The sequence below is a fragment of the Melitaea cinxia genome, chromosome 28 (genome assembly GCF_905220565.1).
Source record: "Melitaea cinxia chromosome 28, ilMelCinx1.1, whole genome shotgun sequence".
Classification (NCBI taxonomy): Eukaryota; Metazoa; Arthropoda; class Insecta; order Lepidoptera; family Nymphalidae; genus Melitaea; species Melitaea cinxia.
The window spans coordinates 6,522,990-6,549,612 of NC_059421.1; the positions used below are offsets into that span (position 1 = coordinate 6,522,990).

Consider the following 26,623-nt stretch of genomic DNA (forward strand, 5'->3'; position numbering starts at 1 on the left):
CGACCACTCTGGCAAGAGTGTGCGACTAAGAAGAAGAATTTCCCTCATGAACTTTCTATCATTCATAGTGATAAGGAAATACACATCTGAAAGTGAGTTACTTGTTCCACTTTCATGACTCGGGCAATTTTAAACACACCAGCACATAGACGGCATATATTTGGTAGATGGCGTACCTAACGTCGTCTACCAAGGAATAAAATGTAATGTTGATCAACAAAAACTATGTAAGCGTAATTATGTACGTTTATATTTATAATTATAAATACGTTTGGATTTCATGCAAATACGATTTTACTGATGATGACGAAATACGACAATAATTCGCGAGGGCGAAATGTTTAAAATAAAATTATTTTCATCGGCTATATTCAGATAGGTTAACCCTGAGGGATAGCAGAGTAAAAAGTAGTAGAAAAAGTCCCGATAACAAGTTTTTTGTATACAACTAGGGTGGCAAGCAATTGTACAGCTAAGATGATGGTAAACTTGCCTATAGACGCCAGCAACACTGGAATCATCGCAAAAACGTTGTCAACCCTCACAGCCACCTTACCACAGGAATACAAGATCGCTTGAAAGCAGTATTATATATCTGTAATATTTAATATTGCTTTCAAAACACACACTAAAAGCACAGAAACTTAAAAAAATAAAGCTAAGTAAAAAATTAACAAACAAAATAATTGTATAATACTTTTATTTCACAATAAAATCAATCAAAACTCAAGCATCCTTATCAGTTGTGAATAAAACCTAAATAACACTAAAAAATATGTAACGTTTCTTCCTCTTCAATCGAAGGATATTTGGCGGTTCCACAATCTTTCACAGCCCTAACTTGAAAACAGAAAATCAGAAAGATCTTTTTGCTAAAAGCTCGAAATATTAAGGCAAGACATACTTGTATGTAAATAATAACTTAAGCTTTTAATAACATGTCATAAACAGAGAGAAATAAAGAAGAAAAACAGAATAGTTAAGTTTAAATTTGTTGTTAAGTCTGTTAATTTGCCAATCATCTAACAGTGACTCGAGCCTAACATTATAATAATTCGGTATTTAAATAACTGTAATAGCGCAAACAATTTACCGCTTCTTATCTTTAATTTCTAACGTCTAAAGATAACATTTAAATAAATGTGATAAGAATCGAAAACTTTAATTTTTCACATTACAATTTCATGCTACAAAATTTGCTCTACATTTGATTATCTTAACGATACCCAATTATTGTTAGGCCGAAAATGCTATAAATAATTCAATTTATTTTAGTGCAGTGTATACTTCTACACAAGCTATGATTTGTGACACAAAAGACATGTAAAAAGGTTTTTTTTATCTTTTATTACCACTAACTTTAAAAACTAGACATTTCGATGCAAATGTTTATTTCAAATTTGAAAACTGCATACGTGGATATACTTAGTGTTCACTATGGCATATAAAAATGGACTCGACATAAACGCCTTTTGTGTCACTCGACACAAACATGCTAACAATCTAAGCTTGTTGCACAAAGTATTACTCACTAAGATAATTTGAAATATTAATAACATTTTATTCCACATCTTCCTCTTGCAACGTATTGCCACTGTTGGCTCTCATCGATGCTCTTAGACGTTCCGAGACCTCCGGAAGCTTTTTCAGAAGTAGGTGGAAGATTGGTGCTGGCATTGTCTGCTGGAGGACCTGTAATATTGACAATTTTACACATTATGATGAGAAATTCAATTTGTCATAATATTATGTATGTATAATGTTAGATATTAATAGTAATTTTTCGTTATATAGTGGACACAAATGCACAACACCAAGCTTTTGAAGTTAGATAAAGTTAGCTGATATATATATACATATATGTAAAATTCGCGGTGTTTGTAGTTAAACTCCTCTGAAACGGCTTGAACGATTCTCATGAAATTTTGTGTGCATATTGGGTAGGTCTGAGAATCGAACAACATCTATTTTTCATCCCCCTAAATGTTAAGGGTAGTTCACCCCTAAATTTTTTTTTTAATTTTTTGATGAAATGTTTATTTTCATTTTATTATGATTTGGCGTTGAAAAATACATCAACCCTAAATTTTCACCCTTCTACCACCAACCCCTATTTTTAAATAGCGTGTAGCGGCAAGGCATCGTTTTGCCGAGTCAGCTATTATATATATATATATATATATTTTTATTATTATATATTTATTTTTATAAGATCCAAGGGTTCTTAGTTGCCCATGTCATTTTTACTTCATAAAATATTTGTTAATATATGGAACCAGCAGTTCTACTGTGTAGAATCGGTAGGATGGTCCGACACTGACAGCTTTTTGTTGTTATAAAGGTATTAAAAATGCAATAAATATATCAAATATAAAATAATATTTATGTATTAAATCTAAATTAAAAAAATTTTAAACCTTAGATTTAGATTTTAGATTTTTATTTTTCAACAGATGGTCTTAATATTTTATTGCTGTCAACTACAGATTACCATTATATCCTACTCCCTCAGGACACATGACATTGACAATATAAAATTCGCCGAGCAGATATTAAATTATAAAAATAAGCTTACACTAAGTAGCTGTTGTGTCTGTCCACACACTGTGACAGCCTGTCCGAGGTGCTCCACGCCCGCCTCCAAGTCTCCAGCTGCTAACAACTCCTCACCGAGTTGGATCTACAAACACAATATTGATTTATTGATCCAGCCTATGACATGCCACCGCTGGGCATAGCCCTCTTTCTCCGTGTGGGTTAACAAATAAGCTGAATTAAAATTGTTAAAATAAAAATTCAGAACTGCTTTTAAAGCCTAATTAAATGAATAAATTTATTTTATTTTATAGTAATATAAACTTTTAAAATAAATTATAGTCATAAATGTATTTTGTAAGTTTAGTTAGCTCTAACAAATAAAAAATGTATGTTAAGAAAATTGGTTAATCTCATTTTGATAACTTCTTTTGAAATAAAGATTATTTAATTATTAAAGACTGCGGTTATATGTACAATATAAGTAGATTTTTTTATCGGAGGTTAAATTTTTGTTAAACCCCGCTGTTACAGAGATATCGTAGTTGAAGTTTTGAGGTTAAAATTAACCTACCACCTTTAAGGTTAGAGTAACGCTTGGCTCCGGCGCTGCGGGAAGTGCAGCCCTCCCTCCACGCCTCCGCGGCTTAAAAAAACACTCTAGGGGTAGGGCAGACCAAGACCACGTGGACAGTGGGGTGCTCCGATTCGGTTTTGGGTATTTTTCGAATTTCTAAGCCTATATTCTAGCACGCAATGTTACTAATTTTATTAGAATATTATGTCTGACGCGTTATTTTGTTTAAAAGTGTTGATTTGTCAGTCGTTAAGGGTTAGTTCGTATCGTATTTTGATCTTGCAGTAAAGATCGTTTTTACGTAAATTTGTTGGAAAATAAAGCGTGATAGTCGCAGTACGGAGCATGAGGGTAAATCTTTAGTTAAGTGGGCTCCAATTTATGGGGTCCTGGGGGAAGAGGGGGTGAAGGGAGGGGGGAGGGTGGGTTTTTTACCCCCCTCGTAGTGTGCTTTTCGCGTAAACCCCGTGGTTTCGAAGATATCGTGTTTGAAGTTTTGAGGTTAACTTTACGTGATTCAGAGATATTACAATACCTTAGAGCTCCGCGTCTGACTCCACCTTAACTCCGGTGCTGCGGGAAGTGCACTCATATGCTCTGTTCACCAACTTTCACACTTTATTTTCGAACAAATTTACGTAAAAACGATCTCGATTGCAAGATCAACAAACGATACGAACTGACGTTTAACGACTAACAAATAGACACCGTTGACCAAAATAAGGCGTCACTTAGCATTTCCTTTAAAACACAAAGCTTTAGATTAGGAAAAACCGAATTTCGGGACCGTGAAGGGAAGGGGGGGGGCGCTACCCTTGGTACCACTGTCACACCTCAGAACCCCATGGTTATGGAGATATCCATGGTTAAAGTTTTGAGGTTAGAAGAAGAATTTCGAAAGTTAGAGGAACGCTTGGCTCCGGCGCTGCGGGAAGTGCAGCCCTTCCGCCCTTGCGTGCGAAAGCACGCTCACTCATGCTCCGTTCCGCAGCGGAGGCTGGTCGCCTTCGGCGACCAGCCTCAGCCGCTCCTCTACGCATTCGTTCGCGCGCTTTCGCACGGCGGGCGAGGGCTGCCCTCCCTCCGCGCCTCCGCGGCACAAAAAAAACACTCTAGGGGTAGGACAGACCAAGACCACGTGGACAGTGGGGTGCTCCGATTCGGTTTTGGGTATTTTTCGAATTTCTAAACCTATATTCTAGCACGCAATGTTACTAATTTTATTAGAATATTATGTCTGACGCGTTATTTTGTTTAAAAGTGTCGATTTGTCAGTCGTTAAGCGTCAGTTCGTATCGTTTGTTGATCTTGCAATCGAGATCGTTTTTACGTAAATTTGTTCGAAAATAAAGTGTGAAAGTTGGTGAATGGAGCATATGAGTGCACTTCCCGCTGCACCGGAGTTAAGGTGGAGTCAGACACGGAGCTCTAAGGTATTGTAATATCTCTGAATCACGTAAAGTTAACCCCAAAACTTCAAACACGAAATCTTCGAAACCACGGGGTTTACGTGAAATGCACACTACGGGGGGCTAAAAAACCCACCCTCCCCACCTCCCTTTACCCCCCCACCCCCATTTCACCCCATAAATCGGAGCCCACTTAACTAACGAATGACCAAAATCTACCTATATTGTACATAATAGCCAAGACTGCTATATAATATAATACTGCTACATATACATACCTGTTGCAGGAAGAATCTCTGCATGGCCTCATGATCACTCATGTCAGGTAATGGCCCACCAAGATTCCGCGACTTAGTGGCATTGTTTTGTGCTTTCTCACGACCTACAAACAATTACTTTCCTTACTTATCTTCTTATTCATCTTAATCTTCATACTTATTAAAAGATATTTCCTAACTTACAATATAAATGTATAACAAAACAATTCTTGTAAGTAAAGATTTTTATGCTGCAAGTGAAAATTAACTTCCTACTCGACATTGCATGTTGAAAACAAGGCAGTATATTATCAAATATGCAATGTTTAATCGACATGACAATTTATAGGTTGTAAAATTATACAATAGAACAATTTGCATATGTGTATAAAAGTTTCTCCAAGTAATTTTTACAGTTTTAGTTATTGATATTTTATGTTGATTGCTATCGTTTATTATATGAATACTTACGTTCTCTCAACTTCTTCTTAAATAAGGGATCCTTACGACGTTGTTGGTCAAAATAAACACAATAGCCTAGAAATAACGTTCCTGCAAGGCCGACTGCAATACCAAGCGTTGTACGACTTATTTCCATCATGATGATATTAGTTTTATATTTAATTGTTCACAAAATATTTAAAATTGCAGTCGCTATTGTTAGGAAATTTTGCGGTCCGCCATTTATTTCTTTATTAGCAAAAATCTAATTTGAAAGTTGGTCACTGTGGAAAAAAGGTTGGCCACTTCTATAAATTATTACCACAGCACAGCCACAGACTACAGTACCACTTAACTGTACTAACCAACTACTAAGTGCTCCCACACACTTACAATTAAGTATTAAGTTGGCCGACTACCGAACAACTAAATTGCGTACGTGTGCGGACGTTTACAACTTAGTTGATCAACTTTATTTTGTTGGTTAGCCGCAGACTATCCGATTTAATCGGTGACAGTGTTGCTAGTGCGGTGCGTGTGCGTGAAAATGCGAAAAAAAAACGCTCTAATTGCTCTAATAATAAAAAGAAGATGAAAACAAAAAAGAAAATTTTGGGTGCACGTATATTAAGTAATAGATTAGAATATGGGAAGCATCGTACATTGCATTCTAAACTCAGATGTTATCCAGATAAATTTTTTTCATACTACAGAATGAGTATTTCGTCTTTCGATGAACTCGTATATCTAATTGGGCCAGCAATAATCAAACAGGACACACCTTTCCGACTCGTTATAGTCGTTGAAGATTTTTTTTTAATATAATTAATATACATCCACGGGCTTTTGAAACCCATGTCCTTTTTTATTTCTAAAACATACTATTTTTTTTAATTAAGGTTCATCTATAAGTTCTTCTTCTATACAAATGCTTTCGTAAAAAAAGCATTTGTATCTCTTCAAGGCTAATTCAGATATAATATCGCGAACAACAAGATATCCACAAAAGTTATATGTACCATTTCAAAAACTAACTATTTATATAAAAAAAAAATGTATACTGTATGGCTATAAAAATTTATAACACATTGCCCGATACCTTAAAAAACCTTACAACTGCAATGTTTAAGAAAAAATTATTTGATCTGCTGTTGGAGAAAATGTATTACGATGTTAATGACTTTTTAGTACACGGAATTTAGGATATTAATTTAATGACCTTAAAGATAGTCAATTAAACGTCACATCTAAGAAACGTAACATTTTCAACAACACCTGCACCACCTGCAACACCTGCACCACCTGCAACACCCGCAACTCCCGCAACACCTGCACTGTGTCCTGTTCACACACACTGGAGTCCTATCTCAATTTTGAAGACACAACCACACACAAAATTACTTTCTGGTTACAAATATGAATTAGTCGGAGGAACATTAGCTCACACGAAAATAAACAAAATATCGCAAAAAACCGGCGCTCAAAAATTAGCAGACATTTATAATTTGTATCAAAGAGAATTGTATTGTGTGAATTTAACACAATACAATTTGTGTTTAGCGCCATCTAGGTATATGAATTATAAACATGCCTTAAAACTGCCATCTCTTATTTATAGTTGTCACTTTTCTTACGATTATAATCCGACAATATTAAAAAACACATCTAAATCTAATTTGTAGAGATTTTGTATCATTGTACCTATTGCTGTCCCCAGTTTTTTGTATTAAGATTAATCGCCCTGCATTTTGCCGTGCGACTGACCAAATAAGTTGGAGATAGTCAGCGAGCTTGTATAAGGTAACCGTGCTAATGAACAGTTGGACAACTTTTTAATTGTACGTCGATCGGAAGTGCATTTCGATTCTGATACGATCGGTATCCAATTAATTAGTTGAACAACTTAGTTGGAGAAGATGTGTGGGCTTCCATATGTCACTATACCTATTAATATACTCTGCGATTTAGTCGTAACGGCGTTCGGCCAACTTAATTGTATGTGTGCGGGAGCACTAAGTAGTACTATCTAAATTATTAAAGTACTACATTAGTTTTTGATCTTTTTTAACCGACTTCGAATCGAAATCGAGGGAAACTCGAAAATCCGCATAACTTTTTACTGGTTGTACCGATTTTGATGATTTTTAATTTAATCGAAAGCCGATGTTTTTATCATGTGGTCACATTTATATTTCATCGAGATCTCATTATAACTTTTTGAGTAATCTTTGATAATGCGTATTTATTTCGAAATCGATTTTTTTTTCGTTTGCCTCCAAACACAATTATAATTATTAATAACCTGTTCGTATAATAAGTGTCATGTATAATAACATTCCAAAGAACTTTAAAAATAAAGTGAAAAATGTTTAATAGTACATAATTTAAGAAAACTATTTTTTATGATATTCTAAGTTTTGTATCTAATTTTTTTCGAACTGGTCATAAAGCTTAAAACTTATAGTATTTAGTACTATAGTCTGGCTAATGAAAGTAGATACTGTGAAACGCGGCATCTATATTTTAAAAAGCCACACCTTGGCAACTTCAAAGACGCGCCATCTTGTTGTTTTTTTTTTAAAGTATTACCATACTCTGATTCCGATTCTTCCAAATCTCTGTTAAAAAAAAAAACGATGTAATTTGTAAATGTTTATAACAAGATTTATGTTGTCGAGTATTTATATTGTGCTAAATTCTTATTGTGTTTTCAGACGTAGTGGTTGGATCGATTAAGTTTTTGAATTGATTTTAATATTATTTAGATTTAAATCTTAGTAGGTTTCCGCTAGATATTCTCCAATTAAAGAGGTAATATACCCGATGGTGGGAACCCCTACAAACCCTACAGTGTTGTCATTTAAAAAGTATGCAAGAAAATAGAGTAGGTATTACTTTCATTAGCCAGACTATACTATAGCACTATTATACTGTTCAATTGTTCATTGAAGTAAATGTTACGTCTGTATAACAAATATACGAAAAGAAATATATAGTCTTCAACTTTATTGTTAGGGATTAAGATAATGTTATATATCTATAAAGTTTTAATAAAATACGTATACTTATAGTATTATCGATTTAAAAAGATTATTTCTTACATCTACAAGTTTGGAAACGGAAAGTACTGTGAATGGGTGGATTTATTACATTGTTGCCATAACCTAAAAAGTTACATGTACACATGATTGAAATTCGAGATTTATTTTTTTCTTAAAAATACTTTAAATTATTATATATGCCGGTCGACCCCTGTAAGAAATTCGCTTGTGAGATTCAGAAGTGTCTTACTGGTAAGTTTTTTCGTTATTATTTTATTTACAATCCTTACCGCCAACAACCGACATAATTGTAGTCGCCATCTTTGCTTCAATCTTTCAGTCGCCTCCAGATTTGCGGGCGTTTCATCGCCGATTTTCAATGTTTTGCTCAAAAAAGTCTCTATTTTTTCTTTTGAAAGCAACGTAAAAAGTTTTTAGTGTCTTGCGTAATAGTTAAATGTGAAAATGAGCTTTTTCGGGTTTGGACAAACTGCGGATATCGAAATTGTGTTCGATGATGCTGACAAACGTAAGGTTGCCGAAGTTAAAACGGACGATGGGAAAAAGGAAAAATTGTTATTATATTACGACGGTGAAACTGTGTCGGGGAGAGTGAACGTAACTCTCCGGAAACCCGGGTCAAAATTGGAACATCAAGGAATCAAAGTCGAGCTTATCGGTCAGATCGAATTATTCTACGACAGAGGCAATCATCATGAGTTTATATCGTTAGTCAAAGAACTGGCCCGTCCTGGGGACTTGCTACAGCACACGTCTTATCCATTCGAATTCGCCAACGTCGAGAAACCGTACGAAGTTTACACAGGGGCTAACGTGAGGCTAAGATACTTTTTACGGGCGACTATAGTCCGCCGCCTCACAGACGTTGTTAAGGAAGTCGATATCGCAGTTCACACGCTATGCAGCTACCCGGATGTTTTAAATTCGATAAAAATGGAAGTAGGCATCGAGGACTGCCTCCACATAGAGTTCGAGTACAACAAATCGAAATATCATCTCAAAGACGTGATAGTGGGTAAAATTTATTTCCTCCTCGTTCGTATAAAGATAAAACACATGGAAATATCTATTATTAAGAGGGAAACGACTGGCTCAGGTCCAAATACGTTTACAGAAAACGAAACTGTCGCTAAGTACGAAATAATGGATGGGGCTCCGGTCAGAGGCGAGAGTATCCCTATAAGAGTGTTCTTAGCTGGATACGACTTAACACCTACAATGAGAGATATAAATAATAAGTTCTCAGTGAGGTATTATCTCAATTTAGTCCTAATGGACACAGAAGATAGACGCTACTTTAAACAACAAGAAGTCACATTATGGAGAAAAAGCGATAAATCGAGGTTACCCTTGCATAACCCCCATCATCCTCAGACTCAGAGCCTTGGACACCCTTCAGTAGCTCCACAGAGACAGCTCTCAGCGTCAAGTGAGGACAATTCTGCGAGAGCTGTGTCACCATCAATGCCAGATAACGCATTGCAGAGATCGGTGTCCCCGCCATTGCCAACTAATGAAAAGCATAATGGGCCCTCACAAATGGAGCAAGAAGAACCTGATGTGTTACCGAGTAAGTTAGCTAACACCCACATCGAAGTAAGTGAACCACAATCACCAGATGTGACTAATGCAGAAAAAGCAATAGAGGAACCAAACGTTTCAGAAAAGCCTGTAGATAAACCACCACTTGAAGACAACACTCAAACAGTGGCTGATAAACCTCAGGTAGAAGTCAGTAACAAGAAGGTCGACAAGCCAGTGGCTGAAAAAATTGCAGTGATGGAGAAACCACTGCTCGCAGAGAAACCTCAAATAGCGGAGAAACCCGTTATTGCTGACAAGCCCGTTCTGTCACGGCCTGAAAGTGTAGAAGCAACTCCGAGTCAATAGTCTACATACACATGTGCTATCTCACTCACTGGCAAAATGAACTGTATGTTTTCATATACGAAAACAATTGTTTGAAATATCTATATTAAATTAAGAGAGAAAATTAATACAGTTGCAGTGATTTGCTTATTATTATTTTGAAATGCAAAATGCGATAAAATCACCCTACATAGACTGTTATGGTAAGTGTATAGTGTTGCTATAGACGTTAAATCAGAACAAATGTGCCGTCAATGATAAATAGATATGCTCTATACAAGTTTTTTTACAATGGCATCTAGGTTTTTGTTGCATTCTTATTGTTTTATGTTATTACATAGGCCAACCCTTAACATGTTTAAAGAAAATCATATTCTTTTTATTGTCATTAGAAAAGGCAAGTTTATTTATTTTTATTTTTAACTATTGATGTTACAAAAATAATTCTAGAATTATGTATTGTAAGTATGCGATACTGATGAAAGATATTCAAGTCAATATTATTTTGTACTCTTATTAATTAAATCAATAATAAATAACATAAAATAATCCAAATTTAAATACAATTTTAGTCAAACGTTACTGCTATTGCCCTTGCGGTGACAATTCAAGGTTATCTAACTACATTGTAAAAATTTAAATATAGCATGAAAAGATAACACTTAATCAATTAACAACATTAAAAAAAAATAAAAGTAATTCTTGCCTTGTCTATGATGAAACATAAAATAGTATAATTTTTGTGCCATTTGCGTCATAAAAAAAGTATGTAAACAGAATAGTATAATGTATGTATAGATAATTGTTGTTTCAAAAACTAAAATTAGCACGAGACTGCTAAAAATTTAAACATATCGTCAAAAAAAAAGTTTTTTTTTTGTTACATGTATTTTATAATTGCTTTGCAAAGCTTGACGTAATATTCCCTATTTATTATTTTTATGTAAGTTCAGCAGTTGAATTTAACATAAATGTTCTTACGTTCAGTGATACATCAATTTCTTTCAATTGAACGGGTAACTGTTTGCTATCAAAACAGCTATAGTTAGTTTGACCGCTGTAAGTTTATATACTACGAATGAATTATCTCTGAAAATAATATTATCGGGAATAAAGATGTTTATATTTTTTAAACTATTGTCATCTCATTTTAATTTCGTCTATAAAAATTGTGATCTTCAATTTTAGTGATGTAAATAAAAATTAAAGAAAATAACAAAGTAATATAAAAACGTAAACAATTATTAAATTGGACCATAATTTGTTTTTTATAATTTTTAATTTTTTTTTTTTTTTTTTTTTCATTAATAATTAAACCATTTTTAATCTACCTATATTATTATAAATATTTTTTATTTAACATTTTATCATGGCATTGATTTAAATGAAATGAATCTTAAAGACTTCTTGTCTGTGAAAAGTATACTAAAATGTGTAACTAATAAATTATAATAGTTACTTAGGTTTAAACGTTGTTAACTGTGGACTATTATGTATAGTTGAGTAATAAATATAAGCAATTATAAATATAGTGATTGAGAAGTCGCATGAGAGAAACGTAATTATGAAACAGATGAACCCACAGTTGGCTTTATGTTATTGATATAGTTATTCATTATTTTAATTTAAGTTAGAAGAATGTCCATTTTATTAAATTTTGTTATATCTTCAAATTGTGTTTTAGTATTGTATTGTATAATATTTTTTTTGTAAGAGATTAAACGCATGCCGATTATATCATATTGTTAATAAAATATATGTATAAACAGCTGAACAAGTTCCTTATTTATTGCCAATGGCCTATCATTATTATAATGAATATCTGGTGTTTGAAATGAAAAATTTGAAAAGAACTTATGACTTGAAGTATAATTTTACTTCAAATATGCAGAGCGAATTGTACCTAATGGTTTTAAAAATCATTTACATAAATTTTTTTTTTTACTAGATTTACCCTCGACTTCTTTCGCAATTTCTTAGTTGACGAAGTAAACGAAAACGTTAGCTTAAGTAAGTAGCGTAAAGTTATTTTGGACATGATTAAAAAAGGCTGCTATTTCTAAAGTAAAAAAAATCAAAGATATATTAACGGGACGATCTTTTTCCCTTTATAACAATAGGGCATAACCTTATATAATTCTTAAATTAAATCAGGCTGCATGGTAATGAATAACTAAAAAGTAAACTACTATAACTACAACAAACCCAGTTTCATTCTTACTCATCCAGTATTTTTATCATGAGTAATGAACGACTAAGATAGACAATTTTTTTTATCGCCTTGATTTTTTAGTTTTTCTGTTTGGCCCATGGGGGATACCATGTAGTCGACACAATTTGCCGCGGGGGACACCACATGACCCCGAGCCAGAGTCAACATAACAAATATGTCTTAGAAAAATAAGTCATATAGTGTAAGGAAAAATAAGTAAGGTCTTTAAGAATGGGTATGGTAGTACAATAAAGACTTATCATAAAAATTTTGTAAATAAGGACAAAACTGGCCCCATGGACTAAACAAGTGAGGCCCAACTGATGTCCCCCATGGGGTTCAACGTGTTAAATGTTTTTGAAGTAAACTTCTTTACCACGCTTGACTTGGGGAGTAAGCTGGGACGTGGTGGAATTGCGTGACGAGAGCATTACGAAAAGTGTGATTGGGTGAGGCGAACGGAGAAAGAGAGTTGCGAGCACACATTCCCTTTCTCTTATAGCCAGTTACGTTTCGTATATCTAATTCTCACGTTTTTTTTTTCAAAATATCTTCAAGGACCTCATTTATTTTAAGAACAGATATTCTCGCGGTTTTGCAAAAAGGCTTTAAATAAAAAGCAGTTAATTTAAATAATTTATTCAAGCTATTTACATTTAATATATTTAGTACAGAGATGTTATGTATCAAAGAAACAGGTTTCTATTAACGCTAAAATTAGTAGTCGAGGGGCCGGACTCATTATCGTGGAAATCTACCGGTGAGGCGCAGTATGGATGACCTGAACGAGAATTAAAATATCAGTTGAACAACATTAGTCTATGCTAGATATATTTTCGACTGGCTGTTTCTTAGATAAGATGCAGTAACGTACAAATATCGAAATAAATGAAAATTGAGTTCAAAGTTTTGACTTTGTTTAAACTAAATAAACGGTATTATAATATTAATGTTAATTTAAATATTTTTACAAAAGTAATCATAAAAGAAATCACGGCAGTGTAATGCTGGGTAGACAGGACTATATTGCTAAGCAGTATAGTTTTCATGAGATACTTGCATAAATATTGCATCGACTAGCGCTAAAACTGCGTTGAAAATCGCTTGAAACTGTATTCTTGCTGCCCGCTACATTTTTCAACAATACAGAGGTAAAGCACAATTAAAAAAAAAAAAAAAACTGTAACCTTATCAGTAACAATCCAATAATATCTTTGAATCTTAGCTAGCTACGCGATATGACGTCACACTTGGGTCGTGCTAGCTTCATTCATGTTTGTAATGACGTCAAATCTTGTTTCATACGACAGCGTGATGCTTTATGCAAATGAATTTGCAAGGATTGCGTGGATTAACGCGTAAGTAGGTACGAGGCATTGAGCTATGCCGATTATTTCGGTTTTTCTACGGATCTGTCTGATTTTTCTATTTCTCAAACGTACATTGAACATAGCTCTATTTGGCGCTAACTGCGTGGCCTGATATTGCCTATATCGACCCTATGTTATGAGTGTTATCACTGGCAATACGCACTATATAAGAAAATGTCTCAGACGAGACGGTATTGTGAAATTGGCCCAAACATTGGCCTATAGAGATAGATTTGGCGGTTTTTGTACGTTTCGGATATTTATTATAATCGACAATTTCAAGATCTGATTTATTTTAACCGACTTTCAAAAAAGAAGGAGGTTCTCAATTCGACTATATTTTTTTTTTAATGTATATTACTTCAGAACTTTTGACTGGGTGGAATGATTTCAACAAAAAAAATTTGAATCGAAAGTTGGTGCGTGTCATTAGGTCTCATTTAGATTTATTTGAGATCTAACAACTACTTTTCGAGTTATATCTAATTATTCATTGTATTACTCTGGTCGATGTTATTTTAATATTTGCCCAAATTTAATTTGAGATCCTCATTATTGAAAAAAATAATGTTAAATTGGTCTGCTTCTAATATAATCGTTCAGCAAACAAGTGAAAATTATAGCAAGTAGATTTAAAATAAGATCAAAAAGTAGATTCTAACCTACTACCAGAATAATACACCAAAAAACTTAATAAAATAACTAGGTGTATTCATCGGGCTTAAAATCGAGTAACTAGATTAATTATTGTTTTTAGGGTGACTTAACGATACTTTATCGACTATTAAAATCCAATTATTGTTGAAAGTTACTTTACGTACACGATAATTAGGTAAACACACTCATTTCTTACATAACACATGTATATGTATGAGTGTTTCATTTGGAATTGTCTTGATAAATACTTGTTGCTTTTTCGAGAGCAACTGCAGATTTTCTTGCCATCTCTACTAATTACCAAAGAATCTAAATTCTAAAGCAGTAGCTTTACATTATTGAAAAAAAATATATTTTATTACCTATTTAAATATAGTTATATGATCTGTTTGAATACAGCTGTTAAGCTATCTCTATCATTTGGGATCTAATGTACGTAACGCGAGTAGCGAACTTGTTACCTCACCAAGAGAGAGGAAGCAGCGTACAGACTAGATTTTTACATATCAAATTTAGATTTATTATATACGCATGTATAATTTTTATCTACATATGTATAGAGTATATATATAATTAGATTTTTAAACTCTGTAACTGATTTATTTACAGATTTTTTAAATCTTTTATATGAGTAGTTGAATGAGTTAAGACTAACAATTAAATTAAATAGATGGCACAAACGTTAGAAAAGTTAGAAATATAAAATTTTCACGATATGTTCTGTAATGAAATTTAAAAGAAGGATATGCAGCTGCAGTCTATTAGCATGCAACGGTAAATTGTTTACTGTACGCAAGGGAAACTGGACATACAGATATGAATTTACTATAGGAACCTACCTACTTATTTATGTATATTTACATACTTTGTTACATAACATCTTTATATGTTTACGTTACAATACATGTCATATTGTGCGAATAACAGATTAGTTTGGATAGATCGTTTTTATTTATATATTATTTTATCGGTCATCAAATAATTACCAACTTTTGACACGAATTTTTATTATTTTAAATAAGGGTCAGCGCGTTCATTATAACTATGATTGTTCTTATGATCGAATGTTATCGATTAGTTTTTATTTACATTATGTACAAAAAATAGAAATGTATAGTTTACTAGTTAGCTTAGGTAATACAGTTTCGCCCACAATCTCTAGTAATATAATCGCTTCTATTAGCGAAGGTCGAACGTTTCAGTGACGTCAGCTAGTACCTAATTAAAATAACGACAGATTGTCTTATTGGGTATAAAGTACTTTACATTGTCAATTAAAGTAAATAAACACGCAAAATCAAATAGTACTTTATTCAAGGAGGCATGAAAAGCACTTTTAAATCATCATTTTAAAAAATTAAAATTGTTTGTATAATAAATTCATTAGTTAACGTGAAGGTACCACCGATTTGAAATGCAGATACTGCAGTGAAGAATCGGCGAGAAACTCCGCAGGTTACTCTTTAAAAAAAATAACAATCAATTATTATTATTATTATAAATTAAGCAAGATCTTACATGGAATACATCCCGGATTGTTGGACCTTCATTCGTAAGATTGCTTCACATCATATAGGCGAATTTGTGTACAATACTTATTTCAGAATTTCTTCTGGACGTGCATTTTATCTTCTTCAGCGCTCTAAAATACAGCGTTGCTAGTTCATGATCAAAATATTATAAGCATCTTCGATTATTAAAGTAATTTGAACTCTATAAAATGTTCGAAATTCGTAGAGAATAACTACCAAGAGATTCGCTGCACGAAGGCTTTTGAGGTGATGCGCCAGTGCTGTCTCAAGCATAAGCCGAGGTCATTAGTCTGTGAGGGTTATCGCCTGGAGCCCAGGGTGTTTGTGCCGGCCACCGACAGGCCGAGTCAGGAGAGTTCTAGGTGAGTAGGGACTTTTAGGTATGTTTCATAATGCTACGACTCTTATATTAAATCCTACTAGTATCAAATCTTCTAAGTATTTTAATGCTTGCTACACATAGACACACGGTCGTCTGTTCCTAGGGTAAGCAAATTAACACTAATGTTCTATGTAACAGACGACTGATATAGCTACTTTTTTTTTTTTGATAAATACACAGAAATATTACCTATATATAAACAAATACAAATATCACACTCATCGAGGCGGGAATCAACCCCCAGAGAAGAAAGTAGGGTCACTGGAAACTGCGTCAATGGGCTAGGCATATTATGTGATAGTTGTACAGGCATTTGTGAAAATAAGAAGTACTGAAACAATTGCGACTAATACTAGGTGTATTTAAGTAGTTGGTGGACGAGAATAAATCATAAGTTATATATAATATTGACATTTTCACAAGTCCGGTCCTTAAAAGAAAAAATAGAAAGTAATGTCCCAGTAGAAGAAGCAAAGTATTTTAAAATAATATATGCTACAAAATTGTGACAAAAAAGTAGATCAATATTTGGTCCATTACACCATAAATAGTAATTTACATAACACTAATCATTTTTAAAAAGATTACTGTTCTTAACACCTAAATATATTTAGTAATTGAAACATTCATTTGAGTAAAAATAATCATTTAATAAAATAATCTGAAAAATCACAATATGCGAACTTTACTACATTACTCACTAATTTATAGGAAAATAAATTATCGATATCAGGTAATAGCGCTTATCGTATGTACCTACATTTGATAAACAAAAAGGGCTTGTCGCGATTTTAATGTAACTATTCAACTTTTCTGTTAATAAGTTAGTAAACTGTATTAAATTAAATAATATTATTATGTATTATAGTAGTCCTAAATTGTTTTAAATATATCTGTACTATTTAACTTTAATTTTCAGCTAATTATGGAAAGACGTCAACGCATCAAGCCCCTTGGACAAAGAAGTTGGATCTATCGCTACCCAAGAACATTTCAAATCACATTCACCGCCCTCGGGGTCGGAATTTTCTTTTCGAAACCCATTTACGACATATTCTTCAGAGAAAGGGACGAGCTAGACCTTTCAGAGCCACCGACGACTTACCCTTACAAGCAAAAGCACCAAGTGGAATAGATTATGGAACCAGTCAAGAGAGCTAAAGAAAGATTCGCAAAATATCCGATCGTTTTCTCAAAGTGCTCGAAACAAGCTTCGCTGTACGCTCGATGTGTTCTACTCAAAGAAGATTCCGTTAAGAAAGACGATTGCGCAAAAGAATTCAAAGAATTCCAAACTTGTTTGACATCGGCAGCCAAAGATTTAAAGACTAGGATATAATATGGACAAACTTAGAACAGTTATCAACTGGGATTTCCAAACCCATATAAGAATAGGTGCAATAATACGTTTTCTACTCGTTATTTATAGTAGTTATCACGATAGACACTACGACGTTCCCTACACGGATATAGATTACAAAGTATTCACAGACGCAGCAAAACACGTATACGACGGAAACTCGCCTTACAAAAGACATACATACCGCTATAGTCCTTTAATAGCTTACTTGTTACTACCGGCTATTTATATAACGCCAAGTGCTGGGAAAAAACTGTTTTGTGTCTTCGACATTTTTGTGGCTTGCGCTTTGAAGAAGTTGGTAGAAAAACAATTGTGCGATAAGAAAAGGGCTTCGAAAATCGCCACCTATTGTGCCTTGTTCTGGATATACAATCCAATGAGTATTGCTATTTCAAGTAGAGGCAACGCCGATTCCGTGCCATGTCTTTTCGTAATACTTTCCGTATTATTTTTACAAACAAATATTGTAAATAGTCTAATGAAATATGTCCTATCTGGTTTTTTTCTCGGCGTTTCAATACATTTACGTTTATACCCATTAGCACTAAGCTTCCCGATGTATTTATCTTTGGGAGAATATAAAATAAATCGCAATACCCCAATCTTAGCTGGATTAGCTTCACTGATGCCCAACAAAAAACAAATAATTCTGACACTGAGTTGTATTATCACTCTGTTTCTATTGACATGGGCAATGTACGTCATGTATGGCTATGAATTTCTCTTCGAAACGTACATTTACCATTTGTTCCGAAAGGATACCAAGCACAATTTCTCGGTACTATTTTACTACTCATATTTAACTATGGATCACTTGTCTTTCGATGTAGTTAAAACAATATTACAAATTTTCGAGGGTATCATATTGTTCGTTGTTAGCTTGACTTTTGGTACTAAGCCGGAGACCCTGCCCTTTGCCCTTTTCTGTCAACCAGTTATCCTTGTGACGTACAACAGTGTGATGACGTCACAGTACTTCATATGGTTTTTGTCCTTATTGCCATTGGTTGTGCATAGTTTTAAAATGAAACCGGCTAAAGCTTTACTCTTGTTTACTTTGTGGCTCTCCGCTCAAGGAGCTTGGTTGTTTTACGCGTATTTACTCGAGTTTAGAAACCGAGAAGTTTTCATACTTATTTGGCTGAAGAGTATAGTATTCTTCTGTGCGAATATATTTATTTTGGCACAATTGATAAAAAGTTATACACCAGGCTATGGTTTTGGCCTCATAAGTGAAAAGAATATCGCGAAAATAGATTAGTGTATGAAAACTCTTTTGTAGATAGTAATTTATAGTATAGTTTGTGTTAAAATGAAATAAATTTGAAAATTTTTTTCTTGTTATTTTATTTCTACAGTCTAATATTCAACAATATATAATTCAAACAAAATGCAGTATCGTGCACACGGTTCTGTCAACATTGGAACGAATTAACCTCCATTCTTAATTTGTACATAAAACTAATTAATAAAGCATCCTTTTAACCACATAAATAGGTTGCTATGAATTGTTTTTTTAATAACAGTAGTATTCAATGAAGTAGACCGCAGTATTTAGTAAAATTAGGTATAAATTTAATTACTACATTAAAAAATAACTAAAAAGAAGAAACTTTAAACAAGTACGATAAGTACAGCAGTATTTCTGGCTACCGTTGCAATGGGTGTAATTAAAAAAACAATTCATAACAAGTCAGTTATCTACTATTTCTTTTCTTGGAGGTTTATTTTAGTCAAATCCTCCGACTCTCCCTGCGACATGTTGGAGAGCTTCTTGCCTATGCGCTCGTGGACGTCTAAATACTTAGCAACACACCTATCTAGACATACGGACTCGCCTTTTCCTGCAAAAAAATTAAGGTATATTAAAACAAAGAAGTTCCATCAGGTGAGCCGTATGCTTGTTTGCCGACCTAGTAGCATAAAAAAAAAGAAGAAGAGAACAAAAGTTATGAAAAACTATGGTTTTATTATTTTTTTATAGGTAGTCTAAATTCAAAAATTTGTTATGATAAATGGTGAGGTGTTTGTTACTCTTTCACTCAAAACATACTAAACTGATAGAAATAAAAATGTGAGCACAGATAGCTGGAGATCCTATACCACATACTACTTTTTATCTCAACATTTCTACGAGATTGGGAATTAAGCGAGGGGGGGGGGGTAAGTAGTACCTAATAATTTTTATATTTTACCACATATGGAGCACAGAATAGTTACTCATATATTGCGTACATATTGTTTAAATATTTTAATTAGTAAATTGGCGCATTTATCGATGACGAATATAATGTATTTGTCATTGATAAACATGAACAAACAGAAAAATGTATAAATTTTTTATAATTCCATGTTTAATTTTATATTAAGAACAAAAGAAAGAATAAAGAAATTACAATATTGAAGGGTTTAAAATAACATTTACTTTATTTTTATATCTTAATTACTTACAATATTAGTATTTTCAATTAACTGATCAGGGCAAAATAAAATGTAGAGATTTTGAAGAAAAAAATAATAATGTGTGGTAACATAACGTAACAAAGTAAGAGAGGTCTTAAACATTGTAATAAGATTAAATTTAAGTAGTAATACAAGTTGTGGGCAATCAGGTAATGAAACATCAGAAGTCAGATCCTCCCTTTATAGTCATTTGGGACTTCATACCTTGAAGATTATGTATAAATGTGTTTGTTCTCAAACATAAAAAAAAAACACGATAGCATTATTGAGGATACCTCAAAATGTACTCGACAGATCTCACTCAAATTTAAATGAAACTATCACAAGCATCAGTTTTTGAATCCAAAAAAGAATCATCAAAATCAGTACATTCGGTACAAGTTATGGGGGTAAGCATATGAAAAAAAAACCAAGCAAAATGAAAATATTCTTTTGTTGAAGTTCACTAAACAGACTAAAAAAAATTAAAAACTGCTCTGATAAGTAGGTGCTTTAACGCTGGCAGTTTGTGGATTCGATTTGCGCTTAGGATGGATGTTTGATCAAATAATTGTGTCCGGTTTAGATGTCCTTGTGGGTAGCCCTACCATGCCTAGAAGAGCGAGAACCTGTCGGTCCCGGTTGTTATCATAAATACTTAATAGCGATCATTACTCATAGTAAGGAATATATCCATCAACCTGCAGTGGAGCAGTGTTGTGGATTAACCTCCTATCTTTTTCCTACATTGAGAAAGAAGCCTCTATCCAGCAGTGGGATGTTACAGTTTGAATCGTAAAAAAAAACTTACCGAGCTCAGGTTCATGGTACTTGACAGGGATACATTTGCGATGACAAGCACTGACAAGTCGGTTATACATGTCCGACATCATCTCTATCTCTAAATCCTGCACCAGTTGCAGTTTAGCCGGATCCAATTGAGGAACAGACATTTTGGTATTTTCTCACTTATGCAATATATACAACACAAACCTGAAAGAATTATTTTGATGTTAATGTACTTACATACTACAATTAGAATTGACGATGGAGCAAATTTGTTTTTTTTTCTAATTTTATGTGTGGCACAAAAAAATATTAAAAAATTTAATTTTTTGTTATCATTTCATATAGTTTGAGTTTAGTCAAAGCACACTATTCTAAGCACATTCTTATATGATCATAATATATTGACTAATTTTTTTAAACAAATCACTATTTTGAAATCAACTTTAACTGAGGTAAGGCACAGTAGGAAATTTAGTGCTCAAAATATGTAGCAGCCTGACTAGGATAGTACCTCGACCTTACAGAAGATCATAGCTAAATAATACTGTTTTCAAGCAGTGTTTTTTCTGTTGGTGAGTAAGGTGACCAGAGCTGTTGTTGTGAGCTGTGTTGCAGACATCTATATAAGCCACGGTAATAACTCACGATTAGGTGAGCATTAGGTTACACTTGTTTGCCGATCTAGTTGTATACAAAAAAAAAATCAAGTATACAAGATGGTCAACTCATAACTGCGTCCCTTCAAATATGGGGTTCTGCAGGTATAATAATTTTTCAATTACTTTAGAGATACCCGTTATGACTGAAATTGGTCTGTTGTAGGTATTTATTTGAACATTATCTTCGTTTTTAAATACAGGAGTGATGATAGGTTGCTTCAAGAGTAGAGATAACTAAAAGTTTGCAAAGTACGAATCAGACTCGCACACTAAGGATTCCGTACCGTTGACTAAACTAAATATAAATAAATGTTCTGTATAATATTTAATTGTTAAAAATTAAAACAACTATTTTGTGAATATTTCAAGCGTTTACTTAGTGCTGATTTTAATATCGTGCAAAAAGCGGCAAAAAAAAATCACTTTGGTTGTATGAGTAGCGGAAAACACACCTCACAGTTTCCTGTACACGTCAGGATAATTGCCCTCGTTAGATTTACGCATACGTTCACGTGCTCTCATATTCTCCAGGCGACGAGCATTTATAGAATTCCTTGCTACACCGAAAAGGGACAAACTTATTCCTGTAACAACTAACCTGAAAGAAATATACAAAAATTGTCAAAATAATATTATAAGATAAATTATAAAATGAAATTTTCAATAACTTTAATTTTAAATATTATATGAAAGTTTAATTACAATTTATAGAAAAAATAAATAAGCTAGCAAAAACTGATTAAGATAACCTGGAATTAGTATGAGATGATTAGTTCAGAATATATATGTGTATACTTAATAATTTATGGACTGAAGTTGATTATTTAGTTACTAATTACCACGATAGTGTAATTTTCCCAAATCTTCCAAGCGGCATACTCTCGCGTAGAAATAAAAAATTCTATGATATTTCACATTTGACACAATAATTTTGAGGTTATTCGCTAATGTAACTTCATAGATTATACACTTATATACATGTAACTTGATGTGTATTCTCTTTGGTTAATTTACTTTTTTATTTTTTCTCATTCATAAGATAAAAAATCACTAATTACTAATTGGTGTTATTTTATTAGCTTACAAAAGATGTTAGAGATATAAATAAAGTTTTAATTAAAAACACTTCTTTCAATTTAATATAATTATGTAAATAAATGTAAATAATGACGCAATTTTTAATTTACTCACTTTTTACCACTTTTTACTGTCATGAAGTGGTCATGAATACAACTATACAACTGCATAATCTGAAGTGATGCAAAAAATATATGTTTTACAAAAGTTGGTATTTTACTAATTAAGAAAAGTAAAATGTATAAATATCGTCGCTGAATAGGCAAAACTACTAAAGCGCCATTTTGGTCAAAATGAGTTATATATATGGTTCGACTGCATTTTTTTTTCTCTGCCTATTAGTCCGGGTCTCGTGGCGATCAGAGCATTTTTTTGGCGCTTTAGCACTCAAAATGGGGTTAAAATCTCACAAGATGTTTTGCGACTTTTTACTAATGTGTGGCTTACTTCGACACATTTTCGTATAATTGTCGGTTTAGTATTATGCTCGCTGCAACAAGCCCTATTCAGGTTTGTTAGTAATTTTCGAAAGTATACTTTTGATAACCGATGGTATTTATATAACTTTCGCTTGAATCTATTTTTTTACCACGGGTCCTTTTAGTCAAATGAGCTTAAGAAAAAACCACAAGATATGGTGATTTAGTAGTTTCTGCTGATTGAAATCACGTATACTCAAGCTTATAAGTAAATAATCTTTCAGCAAGAATCATCAACCATGGCGCTTTAGTATTTTTGCTTTACTCAGTAATTTAAGTAACAGGATATTAGCATTTTTGAGCGGCTGATGTAACAAAAGCAGAAGAGTTAACTGTCAATGGAAAAAACAAAAGTGTGTTAAAAAAGATATATAAAACTCGGCTGCCTATTTCTAAAAAGAAGTACGATGATTTATGGAAATTGTGCACATCAAAAGTAATCGCAGAAGAACACCACGATGAATACAAAAACATGCCTTGTATAGCGAACGTTCAGGACACGCTACCAGACACTGACGAAGAGGATGAGATTAATGAGGATTAAGTAGATTATTATTTCTCAATCAATATTTTATTAGAATTAGAAGTTAATAATGTTCAGTTTTGATCTCTTATTTAAATTACAATAAGTATACTGATTATTGTTAAAATGGAGTCTTGTAATTGTAACTAACTTAAGTAACTCCGTCTAGGATGACTGTTTTGAACGACAGGCGTGATATTGTTATTTTAAACTAAGCTTAGTATAAAAGAACAATATAGCGCCTGAACTGAACAGTGATTCCAGAGGGAGTTATTTGTGTTAGTTGCAATAGCGAAACTCCACATTATGTTTTTATTTAGTACGTTTTTATAAACAAATGTGGAAAGTTACGGAGGAAGGTGATTTTTGTTTTATTTATAATCTGAGAAAATGTCAATTTTGTTTGAACAAATTTTTTAATTGAATAAAGATTTATGTTAAATTGGTGTTATTTATTTATTATACGGCTTGTGCATCAACAGCTCAGCAGTTTCCTTTTGAAACACCGTCTGTTGAATCCCATGCAATCCGGTTTTCGTCCAGGTCACAGTACGACTACTGCGCATGTAAAAATAACTGATGATATACGATCAAATATGGAAAACATACAGGTCACGGTATTAACGTTACTCGATTTTAGTAACGCCTTTAATACTGTGGACTTTGATATACTATGTGATATTTTACGTTCTCTTAACATATCTCCTGAGGTTGCTGATTGGTTTCTTAGTTACTTGCAGGGTCGCCGGCAGCGAGTTAAATTGAATGACTCATACTCCAATTGGTCAATGGTCAATACCGGTGTCCCGCAAGGTGGCGTGCTCTCCCCTCTTTTGTTTTCAATATTTATAAACTCTATCTGTAATGTAATATCTTCTTTCTACCACCTCTATGCAGATGATCTCCAGATATACTCTCACTCCACTGTTCATAACTTATCTCAGTGTGTATCGCGTATAAACAATGACCTTTTAGCCATTGGTAAATGGAGTAAAGCCTATGGCCTAAATATAAATCCAAATAAAACGAAAGCTATTAATATAGGAAGCTCCAGACTGCTCAGCCGCATTGATAAATCTGAGGTATCTCCTGTTACATTTAATGGATTCACCATTCCATACAGCGAAAGCGTGAGAAATTTAGGTGTTATCTTTGACCAACATCTCTCTTGGGGTCCTCAAATATGTGAAATTAGTCGCAGACTGTTCGCTTCGGTTGGGTCTGTCCGCAGATTGCGTAATCTACTGCCCATTCCTACTAAAATTGCTCTTGCACATAGTCTCCTATTACCAATTCTTGATTATGCTGATACTTGCTATCTTGACATTACAGAGGAGCAGCTTAATAAGCTTGAGCGCATTCAGAATGTATGTATAAGATTTATCTTTAGACTACGCAAATATGACCATATTTCAGAATTTCGCAAAAAACTCAAGTGGCTCCCAATTCGCCTTCGCAGGAATACTCATATCCTTACCCTACTTTACTCCATTTTATTTAATCCCTTTACCCCTTCCTATCTGAAAGAACGTTTCAAATTCCTTGGTGATTCTCACAAACGCTGTCTTCGTTCTGACAGTAATTTTCTTCTTGAAATTCCTTCTCAATCCTCTTCCTTTTATGACAAATCTTTTACAGTTCAAGCCTCTCGCTTATGGAATACCTTGCCCTTGAATATCAGACGTGTACAAACACCTGCACTTTTTAAAAAGACTGTTTGGAAGCATTTTCTTCAAACTCAACAATAAACAAGTAATTCATAATTATAATGTATACATATATGTATTTATATGTATGTATGCATGTATGTGGGTATATATGTATATATGTATGTATGTATGTATGTATGTATGTATGTATGTATGTATGTATGTATTTATGTATCTATTTATGTATGTATGTATGTATGTATATGTTTAATTATTTGAATATTTATAATAAATTTGTTGTAACTTGTACACCTATGCTGACGCTAGACCATTTCCTTTGCCCTAAGGTTGCCTGGAAGAGATCGCTTTTTAGCGATAAGGCCGCCCTTTGTACCTAATGAATATATTGTCAGTATTTTCTTTATTTCTTTGATATGTATTATTTCTGTTTTTGGTGTACAATAAAGTGTATTATTATTATACGGGTTAATATGTCATAATAAACATTTTTGTTGCTCACATTAGTAATAATATTTAGGCTGGAACAAGATAAAAAGTGATGAAAGTATAATCATCCCAATAATTAATTGGCAACTATGTCTTGAAAGTAAAAAGCTTTCGAGATTTCTCTAGTATCCGATGCTGAATGTCTTTTTGCTATATGTCTTTCTGTAGTAGATTTATCTCTTAGTAATTTTCGTTTACGACTATTATATTTTTTAAATAATGTTAGTATTTTTTTCCAAAGAGAATGTTAACACACTCGAGTCTTTAGTAGTTGGCGATTCCCTAACCGTGAACTTAACGTGGAGGTTAGTAAATTTCCCTTGCTGGTTTTTTTTCAGGACTCAGAGGATTTATCCTAAAGTGACAGCTAACTCCGTAAATAGTTAAAATACGAACAGTGTAATAGATTAATTGCGTAGATAAAATTAAATCATGATTATGTTTCCTTAACGGTTCTTACTTTCACCCAAAAGAAAAAAAGTTGTGACAGGTTAAAGCAAAAAAAAAAACTTAAAATTGTTTTTTCTCAAAACAGCCCTTGTGCACGTTAGCAGTTTTGCCTATTCAGCGACGATATAATAAAATGGCAGGATAGTCAAAACTGTACATTGGCTATTTTTTAAAAAGAATACTTGGGGTGTGATCTACAATCGATACCGAAGCTAGAAATATAGTTTTTAGAATTTTTGTCTGTTTGTCTGTATGTCCGGGATAAACTCAAAAAGTACTGCATGGATTTACTTCAAATTTGGCACGAATATTATTAAGAAGTCGGGTCAACATATAGGCTACATATTATCACGCTATCACCTACGGGGAACGAGCAGTGAAT

The 26,623-nt window shown here is 33.2% G+C and overlaps 5 protein-coding genes and 1 long non-coding RNA gene across 6 annotated transcripts; 3 read left to right on the forward strand and 3 right to left on the reverse strand.

Moving 5' to 3' along the window:
* Window positions 1-683: 683 nt before the first annotated feature.
* On the reverse strand, window positions 684-5,517 carry LOC123667368 (mitochondrial import receptor subunit TOM20 homolog). Its single transcript, XM_045601283.1, has 4 exons — window positions 5,250-5,517; window positions 4,800-4,903; window positions 2,576-2,680; window positions 684-1,692 (listed from the first exon to the last, which is right to left on the reverse strand). The coding sequence occupies exons 1-4, from the start codon at window positions 5,377-5,379 to the stop codon at window positions 1,561-1,563; spliced, it is 471 nt and encodes a 156-aa protein (XP_045457239.1). The 5' UTR covers window positions 5,380-5,517; the 3' UTR covers window positions 684-1,560.
* Window positions 5,518-8,525: 3,008 nt separating this feature from the next.
* On the forward strand, window positions 8,526-10,300 carry LOC123667365 (vacuolar protein sorting-associated protein 26B). Its single transcript, XM_045601281.1, has one exon. The coding sequence runs from the start codon at window positions 8,726-8,728 to the stop codon at window positions 10,169-10,171; it is 1,446 nt and encodes a 481-aa protein (XP_045457237.1). The 5' UTR covers window positions 8,526-8,725; the 3' UTR covers window positions 10,172-10,300.
* A 2,685-nt stretch (window positions 10,301-12,985) lies between these two features.
* LOC123667371 lies at window positions 12,986-15,664 on the reverse strand. Its single transcript, XR_006745428.1, has 2 exons — window positions 15,512-15,664; window positions 12,986-13,143 (listed from the first exon to the last, which is right to left on the reverse strand). It is a non-coding gene; the product is annotated as an uncharacterized LOC123667371 (long non-coding RNA).
* Window positions 15,665-17,349: 1,685 nt separating this feature from the next.
* On the forward strand, window positions 17,350-17,642 carry LOC123667370. The gene has a single exon (XM_045601285.1). The coding sequence runs from the start codon at window positions 17,442-17,444 to the stop codon at window positions 17,640-17,642; it is 201 nt and encodes a 66-aa protein (XP_045457241.1). The 5' UTR covers window positions 17,350-17,441.
* LOC123667366 (GPI mannosyltransferase 1) lies at window positions 17,629-19,000 on the forward strand. Its single transcript, XM_045601282.1, has one exon. The coding sequence runs from the start codon at window positions 17,644-17,646 to the stop codon at window positions 18,925-18,927; it is 1,284 nt and encodes a 427-aa protein (XP_045457238.1). The 5' UTR covers window positions 17,629-17,643; the 3' UTR covers window positions 18,928-19,000.
* Window positions 18,989-22,839, reverse strand: LOC123667369 (mitochondrial import inner membrane translocase subunit Tim10). The gene is made up of 4 exons (XM_045601284.1): window positions 22,758-22,839; window positions 22,009-22,154; window positions 20,920-21,101; window positions 18,989-19,510 (listed from the first exon to the last, which is right to left on the reverse strand). Exons 3-4 carry the CDS (start codon window positions 21,059-21,061, stop codon window positions 19,371-19,373), a joined length of 282 nt encoding a protein of 93 aa, XP_045457240.1. The 5' UTR covers window positions 21,062-21,101; window positions 22,009-22,154; window positions 22,758-22,839; the 3' UTR covers window positions 18,989-19,370.
* Between the last annotated feature and the right edge of the window lie 3,784 nt (window positions 22,840-26,623).

Excerpts from the sequence above, each read along its gene's own strand:
- LOC123667365 (XM_045601281.1), top strand. The coding sequence starts at position 8,726 with ATGAGCTTTTTCGGGTTTGGACAAACTGCGGATATCGAAATTGTGTTC.
- LOC123667369 (XM_045601284.1), bottom strand. The coding sequence starts at position 21,061 with ATGTCTGTTCCTCAATTGGATCCGGCTAAACTGCAACTGGTGCAGGAT. Across the intron at positions 19,511-20,919 it reads GTACCATGAACCTGAGCTCG|GAAAAGGCGAGTCCGTATGT; the intron begins GTAAGTTTTTTT and ends ATTTTTTTGCAG.
- LOC123667366 (XM_045601282.1), top strand. The coding sequence starts at position 17,644 with ATGGACAAACTTAGAACAGTTATCAACTGGGATTTCCAAACCCATATA.
- LOC123667370 (XM_045601285.1), top strand. The coding sequence starts at position 17,442 with ATGGAACCAGTCAAGAGAGCTAAAGAAAGATTCGCAAAATATCCGATC.
- LOC123667368 (XM_045601283.1), bottom strand. The coding sequence starts at position 5,379 with ATGATGGAAATAAGTCGTACAACGCTTGGTATTGCAGTCGGCCTTGCA. Across the intron at positions 4,904-5,249 it reads TAAGAAGAAGTTGAGAGAAC|GTCGTGAGAAAGCACAAAAC; the intron begins GTAAGTATTCAT and ends AATTGTTTGTAG. Across the intron at positions 2,681-4,799 it reads AGAGATTCTTCCTGCAACAG|ATCCAACTCGGTGAGGAGTT; the intron begins GTATGTATATGT and ends TTGTGTTTGTAG.